The sequence below is a fragment of the Scyliorhinus canicula genome, chromosome 19 (genome assembly GCF_902713615.1).
Source record: "Scyliorhinus canicula chromosome 19, sScyCan1.1, whole genome shotgun sequence".
NCBI classification, from domain to species: domain Eukaryota; kingdom Metazoa; phylum Chordata; class Chondrichthyes; order Carcharhiniformes; family Scyliorhinidae; genus Scyliorhinus; species Scyliorhinus canicula.
The window spans coordinates 100,702,612-100,722,701 of record NC_052164.1 but is presented as its reverse complement, the minus strand read 5'-3'; the positions used below and the strand labels follow the sequence as shown (position 1 = coordinate 100,722,701).

General features: G+C 46.9%; 1 protein-coding gene across 15 annotated transcripts in view; it reads left to right on the top strand.

Moving 5' to 3' along the window:
• The first annotated feature begins 2,153 nt into the window (after positions 1-2,153).
• Positions 2,154-20,090, top strand: part of phldb1b (pleckstrin homology-like domain, family B, member 1b) — a 356,171-nt gene continuing 338,234 nt past the window's right edge. For 8 of the 15 annotated variants that reach the window (XM_038779278.1, XM_038779260.1, XM_038779262.1 and 5 more), the window contains exon 1: positions 2,155-2,539. In XM_038779278.1, the coding sequence (XP_038635206.1) occupies positions 2,390-2,539 (150 nt within the window). In that variant the 5' untranslated portion in view covers positions 2,155-2,389. Of the gene's footprint in view, positions 2,540-20,090 lie in introns of all 15 variants that reach the window. The other 7 variants (XM_038779275.1, XM_038779276.1, XM_038779273.1 and 4 more) reach the window with 2 other exon arrangements.

Below are 20,090 nucleotides of genomic sequence, written 5' to 3'. Positions count from 1 at the left end.
AAGGCTTGAACATTAATTTTGAGTACGAATCAGCCGTGATATGGTTGAGCGGTGTAGCAGACCTGAGGGGCTGAATGGACTCCTCTTGTTAGTGGATAATGTTACTGTTCAATGTTCGATTGACTCCGAAAGGTCAGAGGCAATAGCGCTACTTTGTATTTGAGCCACTTGCCGGATGCCCAAACCATGTGTAACATCTGTCACATGAAACATTTGTCACATATACAGAGCCATGTTCTGTGTGTCCATTGACAATGAGAGACCGCAGCCTTTGGGGCAGTACAGTAGCACAGTGGTTAATTCTGTTGCTTCAGTGGGCAGCACGGTGGCTCAGTGGGTTCGCCCTGATGCCTCACGGCGCCGAGGTCCCAGGTTCAAACCCGGCCCTGGGTCACTGTCCGTGTGGAGTTTGCACATTCTCCCCGTGTTTGCGTGGGTTTCACCCCCACAACCCAAAGATGTGCAGGATAGGTGGATTGGCTACATTAAATTGCCCCTTAATTGGAAAAATTAATTGGGTACTCTAAAGTTATTATTTTTTAAAATTCTGTTGCTTCACAGCACCAGGGTTGTAGATTCAATTCCTGGCTTGGGTCACTGTCTGTGCGGAGTCTGGACATTCTCACCGTGTCTGTGTGGGTTTCCTCCGGGTGCCCCGGTTTCCTCCCGAAAGATGTGCTTGTTAGGTGAATTGGACATTCTGAATTCTCCCTCCGTGTACCCGAACAGGTGCCAGAATGTGGCGACTAGGGGCTTTTCACAGCAAATCCATTGCAGTGTTAATGTAAGCCTACTTGTGACACTAATAAAGATTATTATTATTATTTCACTATTGAAGGGTGAAGTGGTGGGGGCGGAGTGGCCGAGGGCCGGGATTTGCTCCTCAAGTTTCCGTTCAGTTTTCAGCTTTCTCATCAAAGTGCCAACAGTGGTTTGTTGCCAACGCTCCATCGAGCTGCTCCGGGTCAGAGATGAATAACAAATTGAGGCATCACGGATGCCTTCTCTTTTTGTTTTATTTTTCTGCGCTTACTTTAATAAAACTGACCCTGGGAGGCGTCAACAGAGAGCGAGGCATCCAATATCATAGACACAATGAACAATGGAGAGATAATACCCCAAGGACATCAGCAGTCAACGACGCTTTGCTCCTGTCGGACCGGCACAGGCAGCCTTTCTCCTCAACCTCCAGGAAACACGGCCATCACAATGCCTCGGTAACTAGGCACCGGGAGCGTGGAGAAACATACATTTCTAAAATTGGATAACAATCAAGAACAGGGGCCTCAAAGTTAGTAAGTCTCACCTGACATCAAGTTTCCGTGGGAGCTTGCTGTGCACAAATCGGTTGCCACGTTTCCCACGTTACAGCAGCGACTACACTTCAACAAACCCTTCCTCGCCAACGGCTGAGCCCAGTGATTGTGGGCAGAAGAGGTGGACCTTCATGTTTACTCTGTCTGACAGCAAGCCTGTGGTCAGCCACGACTCACGCATGGCAGTCTTGTCTCTCGTAGGTAGTGGGTTCAAGTCCTACTGATGGAGTGCTGCACTGTTGGAAGAGGTGACTTTTGGATGAGGTCTTTAAATCAAGGTTCCATCTACCCACCAAGGCGAACATAAAGGATCCTACAGTTTTATAGGGAGAAGAGCAGGACATTTCTCCCTGGTTCCTTTACCACTATACATCTTTCAACAACCATCACTAAAAAGCAGCTAATCTGATCATCATTTTTATTGTTGTCGGTGGAATCTTGCTGTGCTGGAATTGAAGTACCGAATGTGATACAGGGGGGCTGCTAACGATCGAACAAAAAGTGTTCCCCAGCAAGAGTCAGGGGTGGAGAGGAAAAGAGAAAATATAGAAAGGTAAAAAGAAAAAGTGAATGCATTCCAGTTAACCTGCTTCTCCGAGCTGCACTGCCTTTGGGGTGAATTAACATTTTATTCTTTGTCAACCTCATTTCAGTTAGGAAGCTGTGTGTTTAGTTTTCTGGGGGGTGCGGGTGTGTGTAGGTGGGAACTCTGAGTCTCTGCATGTTAGTTCCTGCTTCATCATTGCACACAGACAGGAGGAAGATTTCCTTTTGAATTATACTGCCGACTTGAGCAGGCAGCCTGGGGGGGTGGGTGGGATGGAGGAGGACCGCAGTTCTTGTCTGTACACGGAGAGAGTTCGGAGTGTTTTGTTCTCCCGACAAGCTCATGCTGTGCCGACTGTAGCTGCAAAACTCCATTCAGTTACTGTGAGAGAAGGAAGGAATCAGGAGTGGTGAATGCTCCGGGCCCCGAGGGCAGATTTACCTTGGCTCTGGGGCTGCTTTCCTGAGGCAATCGACATGGTGATCGTGGCGGCGGGAGCTTTCGTGAGCTGAGGGCCGGTTAAAGTATGAAAGAGAAAAAGCAACGAAATCCGGGGGTCCGGCAGGGCTCCAGCCCTCCGGTCTGTCGAACACTTGATTCCAGCAGCCTTACAGAGAAACTCCCAACAGTGCTGGACTTAGACAACAAGAAGTCCGTGAAGAGAGTGCGATTTAAGGTAAAGCTTACATTTCTGCTTGTCGTGCAATAGGGTGGGATGCGATAAGGTAGGGAAAAGCTCACGTGGATTAGAAGGGTCAGCAGGGACTTGTGGGTTGAATGGCCTGATTCTGTGTCTACAAAGTCAATGTAATGTATTCAGTGAACTAACAGTAAGGTTTACACTGTTGTCATTGTGAAGTGTAATATTGGGCTCGAGAAATGTTCCCACTGTATCCACTTTGATGTGTGAAAAATCTCCAGTAACATAGCTCATGCTGGTTTTATCTTTAACATGCTGTAACTGACGGCTATGTAATGTAGCAGCGATGTTTCTGGATTAGTGATCCAGTGAAAGGTCCCTCACTCTGGCCGTCTGAAAAATTATTTATAGAAGGAAGTCTGGTGATCAAAAGCTGGTGTAAGTAAAGGTGATTCTGAAATTGACAGTTTGCTGTAAAAATCCATCTGGTCATGAGAACTTCCAGCAGAGTGGCACCACTTTCCCCTGCTTCCATTCCTACCTACCGAGACATAGCCGGAGGATCACTTTCAATGGTTTCTCTTCCCATTCCTGCACCATTTCTCAGAGTTCCCAAGGCTTGGGCCTTCCCATTTGCTGTCTACATGTTGCCCCTCAGTCATAGCCTCTGAAAACACACTGTCAGGTTCCACATGTTTGCTGAGGACAACCAACTCTATCTCACTGCGTCTTGCAGCCCCGCCTCTACTTCTGGTTTGTTACCTCTTGTTCTTCAACATCCAGTCCTGGATGAGTAAAAATGTCCTCCAGTAAAATATTGGGAAAATTGAAATCATTGTCTATGGCCCTCGCTACAAATTCTGTTTTCTCACGATCCACCCCGTTCCTCTGTCCACTCACTATCTGAGGCTCTATCAGTCTGCTGACACCCTGTTTAGCCCAGAGATACGTTTACAAACACACATCCACTCCATCTCCAAGGCCACCTACTTCCACCTCCATAGCATTGCCTGAATCAGCCTTGCCATACTGGCCCATCTGCTGCTGAAAGTCACAGCCCAGCCTTTCTCACCTTGAAATTCAATTATTCCAATGCTCTCCTGGCCGTCTTCCCATCTTCCATAAACTTGAACACATCTAAAACTCTGCGCTCCAGACCATAACTTGCTCCAAATTCCATTCACTTGTCACTCCGCCATGCTCGCTGACCTGCACTGGATTCCGGTTCAACAACACCAATTCTAATCCTCGTTTTCCAATTCCTCCCTATTGCCTCACCTCTCTATCTCTGCAACCTCCTCTAGCATTTCAACCCTCCAAGATTTTCACAGTAACTTCATTAATGTAAGCCTACTTGTGACACTAATACAGGTTATAATAATTATTATTATTCTGCACTTCTCTAAATTCTGGATTTCCTCATGCTCCCGAGTTTAATCGCTCCACTATTGGTGGCTGTGCCTTAGCTGTCTGTGTCCGAAGCGACACGGTGGCACAGTGATTAGCACTGTTGCTTCACAGCGCCAGGGACCTGGGTTCGATTCCCCGCTGGGTCACTGTCTGTGCGGAGTCTGCACGTTCTCCCCGTGTCCGCGTGGCTTTCCTCCGGGTGCTCCGGTTTCCTCCCACAAGTCCCGAAAGACGTGCTTGTTAGGTAATTTGGACATTCTGAATTCTCCCTCCATGTACCCGAACAGGTGCCGGAATGTGACGACTAGGGGATTTTTATTAATAATAATAAATTAGTTTATTAATAATAATAAAGATTATTATTAAACATTTCCACCTCTCTCTTCTCCTTTAACACTCTCCTTGAAAATCATCTCTTTAACCAAACCTTTGATCACCTGACCTAATACAGTAGCACCATATGTGGCTCGTGTGAAGTTTTCTTTGTTCAAACCCCTGCAAAGCACAATGAGATATTTTAGTTCAGTAAAGGTGTTATGCAAATACAAATTGTCACAAATGGCGATGTTGTATTAAAGTTGTAATGTCAGAAATATAGAGGCCAAATTGTCTATAAAAAGTTTGCATTAACAGCAATTTAAAAAATGACCAATTATAGGGTTTGTTGTTTGATAATAGTTACGTCGCCACAGTCCTAGGTGACTATGGGCTGCTGTCTGCATTGAGGGGGGAGAGCTGACTGGTGGTGGTTTAACCTGAGGGTCACCACACCTCAGGTGAGGAGCAAGGTTGAGAGGGTGGGACCTTCATGAATAACCTCAGCCGGTACGGGAATTGAACCCACACTGCTGGCCTCGCTCTGTATCACGAACCAGCTGTCCAGCCAACTGAGCCCCTGACACTGCAGCACTCCCTCAGTACTGTACTGGGAGGGTCAGCGTGTATTTTGGACTCCAGGGTGGGATTTCACCATCCCTCCCTCTGGCAAGATCTTTCATTCCCACTGAGATGGGGCCATAAAATTCTGCCACAGGTTTCTGGGATGGGTCAAACCCACACCGTTTTCAGACTCAAGATAGTGATACCGGGGGAGATACAGTTGATACCTAACTTCTCACTCAAATGAGGAATGCACTGTGAGGGGGAATAAATGATGGGAAGCCCAGGAATCTGTCACGTAAAAATGAAATGGAGTGTAGGCCTTTGATAGCTGTTCACACACACTACAGTAAGCATTACAATGTCGGAGAGTTCTAATGGGCTTTTCAGCCTCAATGGGGTTTCAAACGGTTGAGTAACACCTGCTTGTTAAAATAGATCTTTATAAAGCTAGTCAATAACCCATTCACTATCTTTTGGAAATCTTGGAACCATTCAGTGAAGGCGAAACTCCTTCTGAAATTCCTCATGTGCCTGTGGAATTTCTCTTCCATGTTGCTCACACTGGCCGCTGCCTTGGAATTCGAAGGGATTAAACCGTTTTTCCACGGAGTGATGCAAAATCTTCTTTGTCTCAACTATGTTCCCTTCTCCCTGGCTGGTGTTACATTCTGCAGTGGGGCTATCGGCCTCTCGCTGATTGTCGACGAAGCTTTGAATGCTGTTAATAACTCTGGTCTCATTGCTCCTTCACATGGAACCTGTTGCCCAGTGGCCGATGATTTGCTGAGGTTTTCAGGGAATGCAGATTCACTGTTGGGTGTCTTACTTCCAATCACCAAACCTCATGCTCGAAAAGGAATGATGTGGAGATGCCGGCGTTGGACTGGGATGAACACAGTAAGAAGTCTTACAACACCAGGTTAAAGTCCAACAGATTTGTTTCAAACACGAGCTTTCGGAGCGCAGCCAGTGATCCGAAACAAACCTGTTGGACTTTAACCTGGTGCTGTAAGACTTCTTATTTGAAAAGAAAGACTGGCATTTTTTTTCGCACTTTTGGCTGCCTCAGAGCCCTCCTAAACTTTTTTTAAAATAATTTTTATTGAGATTTTCAAAAAATATCAAAAACAGAAAATAACAACAAGAAAACAGTATTAACAACAACAAAAAAAGAGAAAAAACACAATAACCCTCAAAACCAACCCCCCCCCCCCCCCCCCCCCCCCCTCCCAGCAACTACAAAAAGAATAGGTAAGCACCCGGCATATTCAATAAACACATGTACACATTTCTCCCCTCCCCCGAAACAAACCCCCCCCCCCCCCCCCGGGCTGCTGCTGCTGTCGGCCTATTTTCCTACCGTTCTGCCAGGAAGTCAAGGAAAGGCTGCCACCGCCTAAAGAACCCTTGTACTGATCCCCTCAGGGCAAATGTCACCTTCTCCAATTTGATGAACCCCGCCATATCATTGATCCAGGCCTCCACGCTTGGGGGCCTCGCATCCTTCCACTGAAGCAAAATCCTCCGCCGGGCTACTAGGGACGCAAAAGCCAGAACACCGGCCTCTTTCACCTCCTGCACTCCCGGCTCCACTGCAACCCCGAAAATTGCGAGTCCCCAGCCTGGCTTGACCCTGGATCCTACCACCCTCGACACCGTCCTTGCTACCCCCTTCCAAAACTCCCCCAGCGTTGGGCACGCCCAAAACATATGAGAGCCCTCCTAAACTATGTTGCAGCCGATGATATGCTTTTGAAGTGCAGGCACCGTTATAGGAAACACGGCCAATGTATGCAGAGCAAGATCCCACAAATGGCAACCGGATGACAGGCTGATCGCCTGTCTTTAGTGATGTTGTTGAAAATTTGACCATTGCTTTAAGCTCCCCTACTCTGCTTATACTACCTGAGAAGGCAGATGTTAAAGGCACCATACAATTGAAAATTGTTATGGCTTTTTTTCAGAGATGCTGAGGTACATTGACTTAGGACCTCAACAAGCTGAATAACCTGTTTTCTTTCCACACATCGGTCCTTGTCCAATGAAATTCATGGCACCTTTCTGAATCACACGTCTAAGGTCAGGAACTCATTGACGAATTGAAGCACCGATATTTGATTGTGCCAGGAACATTGTTGCCAAACTGCTTCACCACATCCTCCATTCATTTGCATAGGAGTGCAGTCTGACGGCAGCCGACGCTTGAGTCAAGATAATAATAACAATCTTTATTAGTGTCACGAGTAATGAAGTTACTGTGAAAAGCCCCTAGTCGCTACATTCCGGCGCCATTTCGGGTACACAGAGGGAGAATTCAGAATGTCCAATTCACCTAACAGTACGTCTTTCGGGACTTGTGGGAGGAAACCGGAGCGCCCGGAGGAAACCCACGCAGACACGGAGAGAACGTGCAGACTCCGCACAAACAGTGACCCAGCGGGGAATCGAACCTGGGACCCTGGTGTTATGAGACAACAGTGCCAACCACTGTGCTACCGTGCCGCCCCAGACAAGCCACTAACTGCGCACTTTGAAACTGCTGAAGCTGTGGTTGCCACGGCCTCAGGTGCTGACACCTGGATCTGAGAAAACCATCTTCAAAGGCGCTGGCTTTGTCAACCTCACTAGCAGACTGGGAATTATCCCCCCTGCTTCCCACTCAACCGTCACCTGCTGCCTCGTGGACCCTTTACCGTTTAAGATTCCGACAGTAAGCAAAAGATTAGGAACAATGTATTTAAATAGGGCTGGACAACACATTCCGGTCTTGCTGGGGAGACTACATCCCATGAACGAGTGACAATAAAACTGTCGGTTGTGGATGAGATGTTAAACCGAGACACTGTCAGTTGAATGTGAAATTTATAATTTCCCTAAATATATTATAGTCATAAAACATAGAACCATAGAATCCCTAGAGTGCAGAAGGAGGCCATTGGGCCCATCGAACCTGCACCGACCCTCTGAAAGTGCCCCCTATCTAGGCCCGCTCCCCCGCACTATCCCCATAACCCCCTAACCTGCACATCTTTGGACACTAAGGGACATTTTTTTTAGCATGGCCAATCCACCCGCCCTGCACATCTTTGGACTGTGGGAGCACCCGGAGGAAACCCACGCAGACACGGGGAGAACGTGCAGACATCGCACAGAACAGTTTAAGTTTGATATTATATAAAATGAAAGCCAGATAACCTTCTTTAAGTATATTGTCTGGAACCTGTGATGTTTCACCACAATTCCAATTACTGATTAGATTTAAAACATTCATTTCCTGTCAAACAGTCCAAGGTGTTTGTAAAAAAAAATCTGTTTCCAAGAAGGACAGGGAGGCCTTCTCCCTAGTGTCAAGGCCAATGCCTCAGTCAATATACCTCAAAGGCCTTGGACCCTGACAACATTTCGGCAATAGTCCTGAAGACCTGTGCTCTGGAACTAGCTGCCGCACTATCCAGGATATTCCAATACAGCTGCAACACCGGCATCTACCCAGCACTGTGGGAAATTGCCCAGGAATGTCCTGTCCACAAAGTACAGGACAAATCCAACCCGACCAATTAATGCCCCGTCAGCCTACTCTCGATCATGAGCAAAGTGACGCACGGCGTCCTCAACAGTGCTGTCTAGCTGCACTTACTCAGCAATAACCTGCTCATTGATGTTCACTGGGTTCCGCTAGGGGCACTCAGCTCTTTGAAACCTTGGACCAAACATGGACAAAGGAGCTGACACCAAGAGGTGAGAGTGACTGTGTCGCATTTCACAGCGTGCGGCAATTTTGTTCTTTCGCATCGCTTGCAGGGCCAGTATGTGTTGCCCATCCAGAATCCTCCATGAACATAATATAGGTGGTTAGGCCATTTCAGGGGACAGTTAAGAGTCAACCACATTGATGTGTGTTTAGAGTCAGATGTAGGTCAGACGAGGTAAGGACGTCAGATTTCCTTCCCTAAAGGACATTAGTGAACCAAATTGGTTTTTACGACAATGGAAAATGGTTTCATGGTCACCATTACTGAGACTCATCTTGTATTCCAGATTTATTCACTGAATTTAAATTCCAGCAGATACTATGGTGGGATTTGAATCCATGTCCCCAACGGCCTGTATTTCTGCATTACTGAACCAGTGACATTACCACTATGCCACCACCTCCTGCAATCAAGAACCCAAGGAAAATTGGGGTCAGTGGGAATCTCTCTCCTGCTTGGAGTCATACCTGGCACAAAGGAAGATGGTTGTGGTGATTGGAGGTCAATCATCTCTGTCCCAGGACATCACTGCAGGAGTTCCTCAGGGTAGTGTCCTAGGCCCAACCATCTTCAGCTGCTTCATCAACGACCTTTCCAAATGACCATCAAATCTAGGAGCAATAGTAGGCCACACAGCCCCCCCAATTGCTCCACCATTCAATGGATCATGGCTAATGTGATAATCCTCAATTCCACTTTCCCACCTCATCCCCATAATCCTTGATTCCCTTACTGATTAAAAGTCTCTCCATCTCAGCCTTGAACATACTTAACGACCCGGCCTCTACAGCTCTCTGCGGTAAAGAATTCCACAGATTCACTCCCCTCTGAGAGAAGAAACTCCTCATCTCTGTCTTCAATGAGTGACTCCTTACTCTGAGATTATGTCCTCTGGTCCTCGACTCTCGCACAAGGGGAAACAACCTCTCAGCATCGACCCTGTCAAGCCCCCTGACTATCCTATATGTCTTAATATGGTCACCTCTCGTTCTTCTCAACTCCCAACGAGTACAGGCCCAACCTACTCAACCTCTCCTCATAAGAAAATCTTTCCATATCGGGATTAATCTCATGAACCTTCTCTGGACTGTCTCCAATGCCAGTCTATCTTTCCTTAGATAAGGAGACCAAGTCTATTCACAGTATTTCAGCCATGGTCTAACTATTGCCTTGCGTAGTTTTAGCAAGACGTCCCTATTTCTCTACTCCATTCCCTTTGAAATAAAGGCCAACGTTCCATTTGCCTTGGCAACTACCTGCTGAACTTGCATGCTAGTTTTTTTGTGATTTATGGATGAGGGTGGGGTGCTCTTTCAGAGGGTCAGTGCAGACTTGATGGGCCAAATGGCTTCCTTCTGCATTGCAGGGATTCTATGACCCCACATCCTGTATGGGTCTCAAACCAAGGTTTCTAACTACATTACTGATTTTTTTATTTCATTTTTTATTGACACATGTATTACAGTGAAAAGTATTGTTTCTTGCATGCTGTACAAACAATGCATACCGTACATAGAGAAGGAAGGAGAGACTGCAGAATATAATGTTACAGTTATAGCAAGATGTAGAGAAAAGGTCAACTTAATACGAGGTCGGTCAATTCAAAAGTCTGATGGCAGTAGGGAAGAAGCTGTTCTTGAGTCGGTTGGTACGTGACTTCAAACTTTGGTATATTTTTCCTGACGGAAGAAGGTGGAAGAGAGTATGTCCGGGGTGCGTGGGGCCTTAATTATGCTGGCTGCCTTTCTGAGGCAGCGGGAATTATAGATAAAGTCAATGGATGGAAGGCTGGTTTGTGTGATGGACTGGGCTACATTCACAACCTTTTGTAGTTTCCTGCGGTCTTCGGCAGAGCAGGATCCATACCAAGCTGTGATACAACCAGAAAGAATGCTTTCTATGGTGCATCTGTAGAAGATGGTGAGGGTCACAGCTGACATGCCAAATTTCCTTAGTCTTCTGAGAAAGTAGAGTCGTTGGTGGGCTTTCTTAACTATAGTGTCGGCATGGGGGGACCAGGACAGGTTGTTGGTGATCTGTACACCTAAAAACTTGAAGCTCTCAACCCTTTCTACTTCATTCCCATTGATGTAGACAGGGGCATGTTCTCCACTACGCTTCCTAAAGTCGATGACAATCTCCTTCATTTTGTTGACATTGAGGGAGAGATTATTGTCGTTGCACCAGTTCACCAGATTCTCTATCTCATTCCTGTACTCTGTCTCGTCATTGTTTGAAATCCGACCCGCTACGGTGGTGTCATCAGCAAATTTGAAAATCAAGTTGGAGGGGAATTTGGCCACACAGTTATAGGTGTATAAGGAGTATAGTAGGGGGCTGAGGACACAGCCTTGTGGGACACCGGTGTTGAGGATGATCGTGGAGGAGGTGTTATTGCCTATCTTTACTGATTGTGGCCTGTGGGTTAGAAAGTTCAGGATCCAGTCACAGAGGGAGGAGCCGAAGCCAAGGCCACGGAGTTTGGAGATGAGTTTCGTAGGAATGATGGTGTTGAAGGCTGAGCTGTAGTCGATAAATAGGAGTCTGACATAGGTGTCTTTGTTATCTAGGTGTTCCAGGGTAGAGTGCAGGGCCATGGAGGCGCCATCTGCTGTGGATCTGTTGCAGTGGTAGGCAATCTGTAATGGATCAAGGCAACCGGGAGGCTGGAGTTGATTTGTGCCATGACTAACCTTTCGAAGCACATCATGATGATGGATGTCAGAGCCACTGGACGATAGTCATTAAGGCACACTGCTTGGCTTTTCTTTGGTACAGGGATGATGGATGATGCAGCTGATCCACACAAGACCTGAGTGCTCATCTGGCCCAGTGGCTTTCCATGGGTTGACCTTCGAGAAGGCTGCTCTGGCGTCTGCAGTGGTGATCTCAGATACAAGTTCATCCGCAGTTTCTGGGGTGGAGGGCTCGCTCTTGCTGACCTCTTTCTCAAAACGGGCATAGAATGCATTGAGCTCATCAGGGAAGGGTGTGTTGGAGCTGGAGATTTTACATGCCTTCTTCTTGTAGCCCGTTATGTCTTGCAGGCCTTGCCATAGACGGCACAAAATATAATGTATAACAATTTAATACATTCATCACATCTCTGTGCTGCAGCTTTCTGCAGTCTTTCCCCATTTAAATAATATTCAGCTCCTTTATTCTTCCTACCAAAGTGCATAACTTCACCTTTACCTACATTATATTCCATCTGCCAAGTTTTTGCCCACTCACCTAACCTGTCTATATCCCTCTGTAAACTCTTGTGTTATCCTCACCATCTGACTTCCCATCTATTTTTGTGTCAGCCGCAAACTTGGCAACGGTGTGTTCACTTCACTGTGTCCCTATTGTCCAAGTCATTAATACATATTGTGAATAATTGTGGCCCCAGGACTGATCCCTGTGGCACTCCATTAGTTACAGGTTGCCATCCTGATAAATCTCCTCTAATGCCAACTCTCTGTCTTCTATCAATTAGCCAATCCTCTATTTATTTAAAATAATAATTTAGAGTACCCAATTCTTTCTTTTACAATTAAGGGGCAATTTAGCATGGCCAATCCACCTACCCTGAACATCTTTGGGTTGTGGGGGTGAGACACACGCAGACAGGGGGCAAACTCCACACGGACAGTGACCCAGAGCCGGGATTGAACCCAGGACCTCAGCGCCGTGAGGCAGCAGGGCTAACCCACTGCGCCACCGCGTTGCCCATTATTATATCCTTTATAATGGACTCTAACATTTTGACGATGACAGAAGTTAAGTTAACTGGCCTTTGTTATTTGTTATTTGCTTTTTGTCTCCTTCCTTTTTGAATAAATGTATTACATTGGCTGTTTTCCAATTCTCTGGAACTTTCCCAGAATTTAAGGATTCTTGGAAGATTACCACAGTCCCTCTGTAGCTACTTCCTTTAATATTCTATGATGCAATCCATCAGGCCTGAGGACATATGGGAACATATGCATTTTCCTGGGCACCCAACCCTCGCCGGCAGCGGGATTCTCCATTCCCGCCACCGGCCAATGGGATTTCCCATTGTAGCCACCACCCCCCCCCCCCCCCCCCCCCCCCCCCCCCCCCCCCCCCCCCCCCCCCCCCCCCCCCCCCCCCCCCCCCGCTGTCGAGAAACACGGGGGGCGCGGGTGCTCTACCAGCACAACAGAGAATCCCTCTGGCAGAGAATCCCGCCCCTTGTTTTTTTTTTTACTTTACTTCGGCTTGAAAAGATGCTCGAATGTCTACCCTTCAATTATCAGCAATTTGTGTTAGATTTTAATGAGGTCAGAAGTGGAGATGTTCACTGATGACTGCACAATGTTCAGCACCATTCACCACTCCTCAGATACTGAAACAGTCCATGTCCAAATGCAGCAAGACCTGGACAATATCCAGGTTCAGGCTGATAAGTGGCACACAAGTGCCAGGCAACGACCATCTCCAATGAGAGGATTTATCCAATGCCCCTTGACATTCAATAGCGTTAACATCACTGAATCTCCTACTATCAACATTTTGGAGCTTACCATTGACCCAGAAATTGAATTGGACTAGCCACATTAATACTGTGGCTCTCAGAGCAGGCCAGAGATTTGGAATTCTGCAGTGGGTAACTCCCCTCCTGACTCCCCAAAGCCTGTCCACCATCTACAAAGCACAAGCCAGCAGTGTGATGGGAGACTCTCCACTTGCCTGGGTGAGTGCAGCTCCAACAGCACACAAGAAGCATGACACCATCCAGGATATAGCAGCCCATTTGATTGCCATCCCATCCACAAACATACACTCCCTCCACCACCGACGCACAGTGGCAGCCGTGTGTACCATCTATAAGATGCACTGCAGGAGAACACTCAGGCGCTTTCACTGTCATCTTCCAAACCTGTAACCTCTGCCACCTCGAAGGACAAGGGCAGAGACATGTGAACACCTCCACGTTACTCACTGTCCTGACTTGGAACCATATCACCGTTCCTTCACTGTGACTGGGTCAAAAACCTGGAACTCCCTCCCTAAGCGCACAGTTTGTACCTACCTTACTTACTGAATTGTGGTCACTGTTCTCGAAACGTTCCCCTACTGAAACTTCTACCACCTGGCCGGGCTCATTCCCCAATACCAGGTCCATTACAGCCCCTTCCCTCGTTGGACTATAGACCATATTGGACCAAAGCAGAGGGGCAATACTGGACCTGGTATTGGGGAATGAACCTGGCCAGGTGGTAGAAGTTTCAGTAGGGAAGCATTTTGGGAACAGTAACCACAATTCAGTAAGTTTTAAAGTGCTGGTGGACAAGGATAAAAGTGATCCTAGGGTGAATGTGCTAAATTGGGGGGAAGGCTAATTATAACAATATTAGGCAGGAACTGAAGAACCTAGATTGGGGGCGAATGTTTGAGGGTAAATCAACATCTGACATGTGGGAGGCTTTCAAATGTCAGTTGAATGTAATTCAGGACCGGCATGTTCCTGCCGGAAGAAGGATACATATGGCAAATTTCAGGAACCTTGGATAACGATAGATATTGTAGGCCTCATCAAAAAGAAAAAGGAGGCATTTGTCAGGGCTAGAGGCTGGGAACAGACAAAGCCTGTGTGGAATATAAGGAAAGTAGGAAGGAACTTAAGCAAGGAGTCAAGAGGGCTAAAAGGACTCACGAAAAGTCATTGGCAAATAGGGTTAAGGAAAATCCCAAGGCTTTTTACATGTACATAAAAAGCAAGAGGGTAGCCAGGGAAAGGTTGGCCCACTGAAGGACAGGAGAGGGAATCTCTGTGTGGAGCCAGAGGAAATGGGCGAGGTATTAAATGAATACTTTGCATCAGCATTCACCAAAGAGAAGGAATTGATGGATGTTGAGTCTGGAGAAGGGTGTGTAGATAGACTGGGTTACATTGAGATCCAAAAAGACGAGGTGTTGGGCGTCTTGAAAAATATTAAGATAGATAAGTCCCCAGGGCCTGGTGGGATCTACCCCAGAATACTGAAGGAGGCTAGAGAGGAAATTGCTGAGGCCTTGACAGAAATCTTTGGATCCTCACTGTCTTCAGGTGATGTCCCGGAGGACTGGAGGATCACCAATGTTGTTCCTTTGTTTAAGAAGGGTAGCAAGGATAATCCAGGGAACTACAGGCCGGTGAGCCTTACGTCAGTGGTAGGGAAATTACTGGAGAGAATTCTTCGAGACAGGATCTACCCCCATTTGGAAGCAAATGGACGTATTAGCGAGAGGGGCATCTTGACAAATACATGAATAGGATGGGAATAGAGGGATACGGACCCCGGAAGTGCAGAAGATTTTAGTTTAGACGGGCAGCATGGTCAGTACAGGCTTGGAGGGCCGAAGGGCTTGTTCCTGTGCTGTACTGTTCTTTGTTCTTTGTTCTTACAAGAATTGCAACGGTTCAACAATGTAGCTCTCCACCATCTTCTCCAGTGCAAATAGGGTCGGATAATAAATGTTGGCCTAGCCAGCGATGCCCATATCCCATATGCTAATTAAACAAACACTGAACTACAGATTATTCGGGTCATTCATTATCACGTTATTGTTTGTGGGACTTGCAGTGCGCAAGTTTTCCTGTTTCCACCAGTTCTCTACAATTCAAATGGTGTTGCAAAACAGTTCAGCAGGCCCTGTGGTGGTGAAAGGTGCTATAAAAATGCAAGTCTTTCTTTTTATCATTTGGTGTTCTCCGTGGTGTTCCACTCCCTCAGCACAGGATCTGCCCCAAAATATACTCCATTAAGACAATCCCTCACACCTTTCCCATACCTGTCATAGTATGTCCTTATGTGGCTCATCATTTGGCAATGCTCCTGTGAAACATCTTGGAATGTTATATAGCATTAAAGGCACCAAAAAATGGAACATAGAAAATAGGAACAGGAGTAGGTCCTTGGGCCCTTCGAGCCTGCTACACCATTCATTATGATCATGGCTGATCATCCAACTCAGTAACCTGCTCCCACTATCCCCCCATATCCTTTGATCCCTTTAGCCCCAAGGCATATATCAAACTCCTTCCTGAACATATGCAATGCTTTGGCTTCAAATGCTTTCTGTGTGCTGATTTTCACAGGCTCACCACTCTCCAGGTGAAGACATTTTTTCTCCTCATCTCTGTCCTTAATGGTCTATCCCGGATCCTTCAACTGTGACCCCTGGCGCTGGACTCCCGTCATCGGCAACATTCTTTCTGTATCTACCCTGTCTAGTCCTGTCAGAATTTTATAGGTTTCTATGAGAGCCCCCCTCATTCTTCCAAACCCCAGCGAATACAATCCGAACCAACTCAATCTCTCCTCATACGTCAGTCCCGCCATCCCAGGAATCAGTCTGGTAAACCTTCCCTCCACTCCGTCTACCATGAGCACCTCATTCCTTAGATAAGGGGACAAAAATTGCATAACATATTCCAGACATTCCTGCTCCTGCACTCGAATCTTCACTATGAAGACCAACACACCATTTGCCTTCTTTACCGCCTGTTGCACCTGCACGCTTACTTTCAGCGACTGGTGTACGAGGACACCCTGGTCTCATTGCACTTTCCCCTTCTAAATCTATAGCCATTCAGATAATAATCTGCCTTCCTGTTTTACCACCAAAGTGGATAACCTCTCATTTCTCCACATTACACTGCATCTGCCATACATTTCCCCACTCACTCAAATTGTCAAACTCACACTGAAGCATCTCTGCATCCTCCTCACAGCTCTCCCTCCCACCCAGCTCTGTTTCACCTGCAAATCTGGAGATATTACATTTTGTTCCCTCATCTAAATCATTAATGTGTATTGTGAATAGTTGGGGTCCTGGCACTGATCCCTGGGGTACCCCACTGGTCACTCCCTGCCACTTGGAAAAAGCCCGTTTATTCCTACTCTTTGGGCACAATCTTCCCAAAAGGGAACAAAGTTCCCGAGAGAGTGCGATTAGCAAGCCTGGCCCGAGCACATGCATGCAAGAAAGGCCAGCTTGGCACCCACCCAGGTAACGGTACCAGGCTGACACTGCCAGGGCAGCACACTGCCCGAAGGGCATGCAGCTGGGGGGGGGGCTCCAATCTCCTTGGAGACCCCACAAGTGCTCTTCTGTCTGGTCCCTGTTTGTCCACAAACGAGGACCAGCATCAAATGGCGCTCGCTCGAGGTCCCCGAGGTGAAGGGATTGAATCTCAAAGCCTCAGGTACCTTGGGGATCTGCACATTAGATTAAGGCTTACTGCCGCGCTCTAATATGCAGATTTGCCAAAATGTGATCCCGCTCATTGTGGGTGGGATTCCCCTTACAACGTCCCACGAGTTTGTGTTGAATCTCACGCGGCGTTGCGAGCCGGGTAGATCCCAGGAGCGGCGTCTCCCGGCTTTCACCGGCCACGCTGCACCGCGGCGAGCTGCTTTTCCGGCAAAATGTGGCCGGACAATCGCGCCCTCTGTTTCCTGTCTGCCAACTATCCATCACAATCCCGTGCGCTTTAATTTTACACACTAATCACTTATGAGGGACTTTGCTGAAAGTCTTCTGAAAGTCCAAATAACCACATACACTTGATCCCCCTCGTTATCTTTCCTAGTTGCACCCTGAAAGTAGATTTGTGAAGCATGATTTCCCCTTCATAACTGCATGCAGACTCTGTCCAATTCTGTCACTGTTTTCCAAGTGCTCTGCTATTAAATATTTTAGAATGGACTCTGGAATTTTCCGCACTACCAACGTAAGGCTGATTTGTCCATAATTCCCTGTTTTCTCTCTACTTCCCTTTTTAACAGGGGCTGTTTAGCTCACAGGGCTAATCGCTGGCTTTTAAAGCAGACCAAGGCAAGCCAGCAGCACGGTTCGATTCCCGTAACAGCATCCCCGAACAGGCGCCGGAATGTGGCGACTAGGGGCTTTTCACAGTAACTTCATTTGAAGCCTACTCGTGACAATAAGCGATTTTCATTTCATTTCATTTCATAATAGTGGGGTTACATTAGCCACCCTCCAATCTGCAGGAACTGTTCCAGAGTCTACAAAATCTTGGAAGATGTCCACCAATGCATCCATTATTCCTCGGACCACTTCCTTATGTACTCTGGGATGTAGATTATCAGGCTCCGGGGATTTATCGGCCTTCAATCTCATCACTTTGCCCAACACCATTTCTCTACTCATACTGATTTCCTTCCGTTCGTCTCTGTCACTAACCCTGACTTCCCCAACATTTCTAGTACATCATTTGTCTCCACCTTTGTGAAGACAGAACCAAAGTGTGTATTTAGTTGCTCAGCCATTTCTTTGTTCACCATTATACAATCCCCTGTTTCTCTGGGTGGCACGGTGTCGCAGTGGTTAGCTCTGCTGCCTACAGCTCTGAGGACGTGGGTTCGGTCCCGGCTCTGGGTTACTGTCCGTGTGGAGTTTGCACATTCTCCCCGCGTCCGCGTGGGTCTCACCCCCACAACCCGAAAGGTGTGCAGGGTCAGCTACGTTGCTCCTTAATTGGGGAAAAAAAAAAATTGGATACTCTAAATTTAAAAATAAATGAATTCCCCTGTTTCTGACTACATTTGGCTTCACCAATTATTTTCTCTTCACGTACTTATAGAAACTTTAAGTCAGTTTTTATGTTCCCCACAAGCTTACTCTCATACTTTACTCTCCTTAGTCAATCTCTTTGTCCACCTTTGCTGAACTTTAAACTGCTCCCTATCCTCAGGCCTGTTGTTTTTTTCTGGTCAATTTGTATGCCTCTTCCTTAGATTTAATATTATCACTAATTTCTCGTGTAAACCATAGTTTGGCCATCTTTTGCATTTTAATTTTGTGCCAGACAGGAATGAACAATTGCTGCAGTTCCCCCATGCATTCTTTGAATGCATATTGCATATCCAACACCATCTCCTTAAGTACCATTCTCCAATCCATCATCGCCATGTGGGGGCATAGGTCAGTCTTTGCCATGTCCTCAGCAACTAGTCTGAGTGAGAGAGGGGAGCGAATAAAATTATCCAGCTGCCTTTATCATTTTTTAAAATTTAGCGTACCCAATTCATTTTTTCCAATTAAGGGGCAATTTAGCATGGCCAATCCATTCACATCTTTGGGTTGTGGGGGCGTAACCCACGCACACACGGGGAGAACGTGCAAACTCCACACGGACAGTGACCCAGAGCCGGGATCGAACCTGGGACCTCGGCGCCGACAGGCAGCTGTGCTAACCCACTGCAGCTGTCTTTATCAATCTGACCTCAGAGAATTTCAATAATCGCAAATTGCACAGTTTAAAAATAATTATAAGCTTCAGATGTTACATCGAGAGATCAGATCAAGAAAAGACCTGTAGCTGGGCCAAATGAAGATAACCTTTGGAATCTGAGGTTTAATGTTTATTCATTCACGTGGGCGTCACTGGCTAGGGCAGCGTTCATTGCCCACCCCTGATTGCCCTTGAGAAGATGGTGGTGAGCTGCCATCTTGAACCGCTGCAGTCCCTGTGGTGTAGGTACACCCACAGTGCTGTTAGGGAAAGACTTTCAGGATTTTGACCCAGCGACAGTGAAGGAAGTGTGACATATTTCCAAGTCAGGATGGTGTGTGGTTTGGAGGGGAACTTCCAGGCGATGGTCCCCCCATGTGTCTGCTGCCCTTGTTCTCTTTGGGTAGCGGAGGTCATGTGCTTGGAAGGCGTTATTACATTGTTCTTTGTTGGGTGGTGCGCAGATGTTCCAACGGGGAGTTTAGGTGTTAGTTTGGAGCTGTGATCTCTCCAGCTGCTGTTTTCAGATCTTGGATGTGTGTTGGGGGGAATGGGCGGAGTCTGTATCACTCTGGATTTCTCTGGTGTGCCCTCCGGCAGTTGGATTAGTACATGCCCTGCCCCCTATGATAATGAGACCAACAGAATATTTCAGCTTTGATTCACCATGCCTCCTGAACTATTAGATTGTGACCAAGTTAATAATTATGATGTGGCTCCAACATCGCTGCACTAAGTGATCATAAAAAGTCCTTACATTGGCTGTGAAGTTCTTTGGTGAATCCTTAAGCCATGAAAGGCGATATATAAATGTGATTCTTCCTTCTTATAACCAGAGCACGCATTTGATTGATGTCCGGTTGACATGTGTAGAATAATATTTGGGAATGCGAGAGAAGGACTGGGATACAGGAAACTGGAGCAATTGGGCAACTGCCCAAGAGTTTGCACATCCACATTTGCAAAATTATTGGGATTTGAACGCGGTCCGGATCTGATCATTGGATAAGTTGCTCATGTTGTCATGTTACTGAAAATTGGCATGCGCAGCCGCGTGTGAAGAATGTGGTTAATGAGGTGAGGCCGATTGCAGAGTACAGGCTGAGGGATCTGTAACACTGCCAACCATCCATCATCAGATGGCCATTCCGTGAAACCATTAGTCGCAAATTATTATTTATTTTGCTGCTGCGCGTGGGGAAGGCACAGCAACAGGTGGAGAGTCAATCTGAGCCTGGGAAAGTTCAGCTGCAGTTTTAGCACCGGCTGGGACATCTTAACAGGCTCTTCA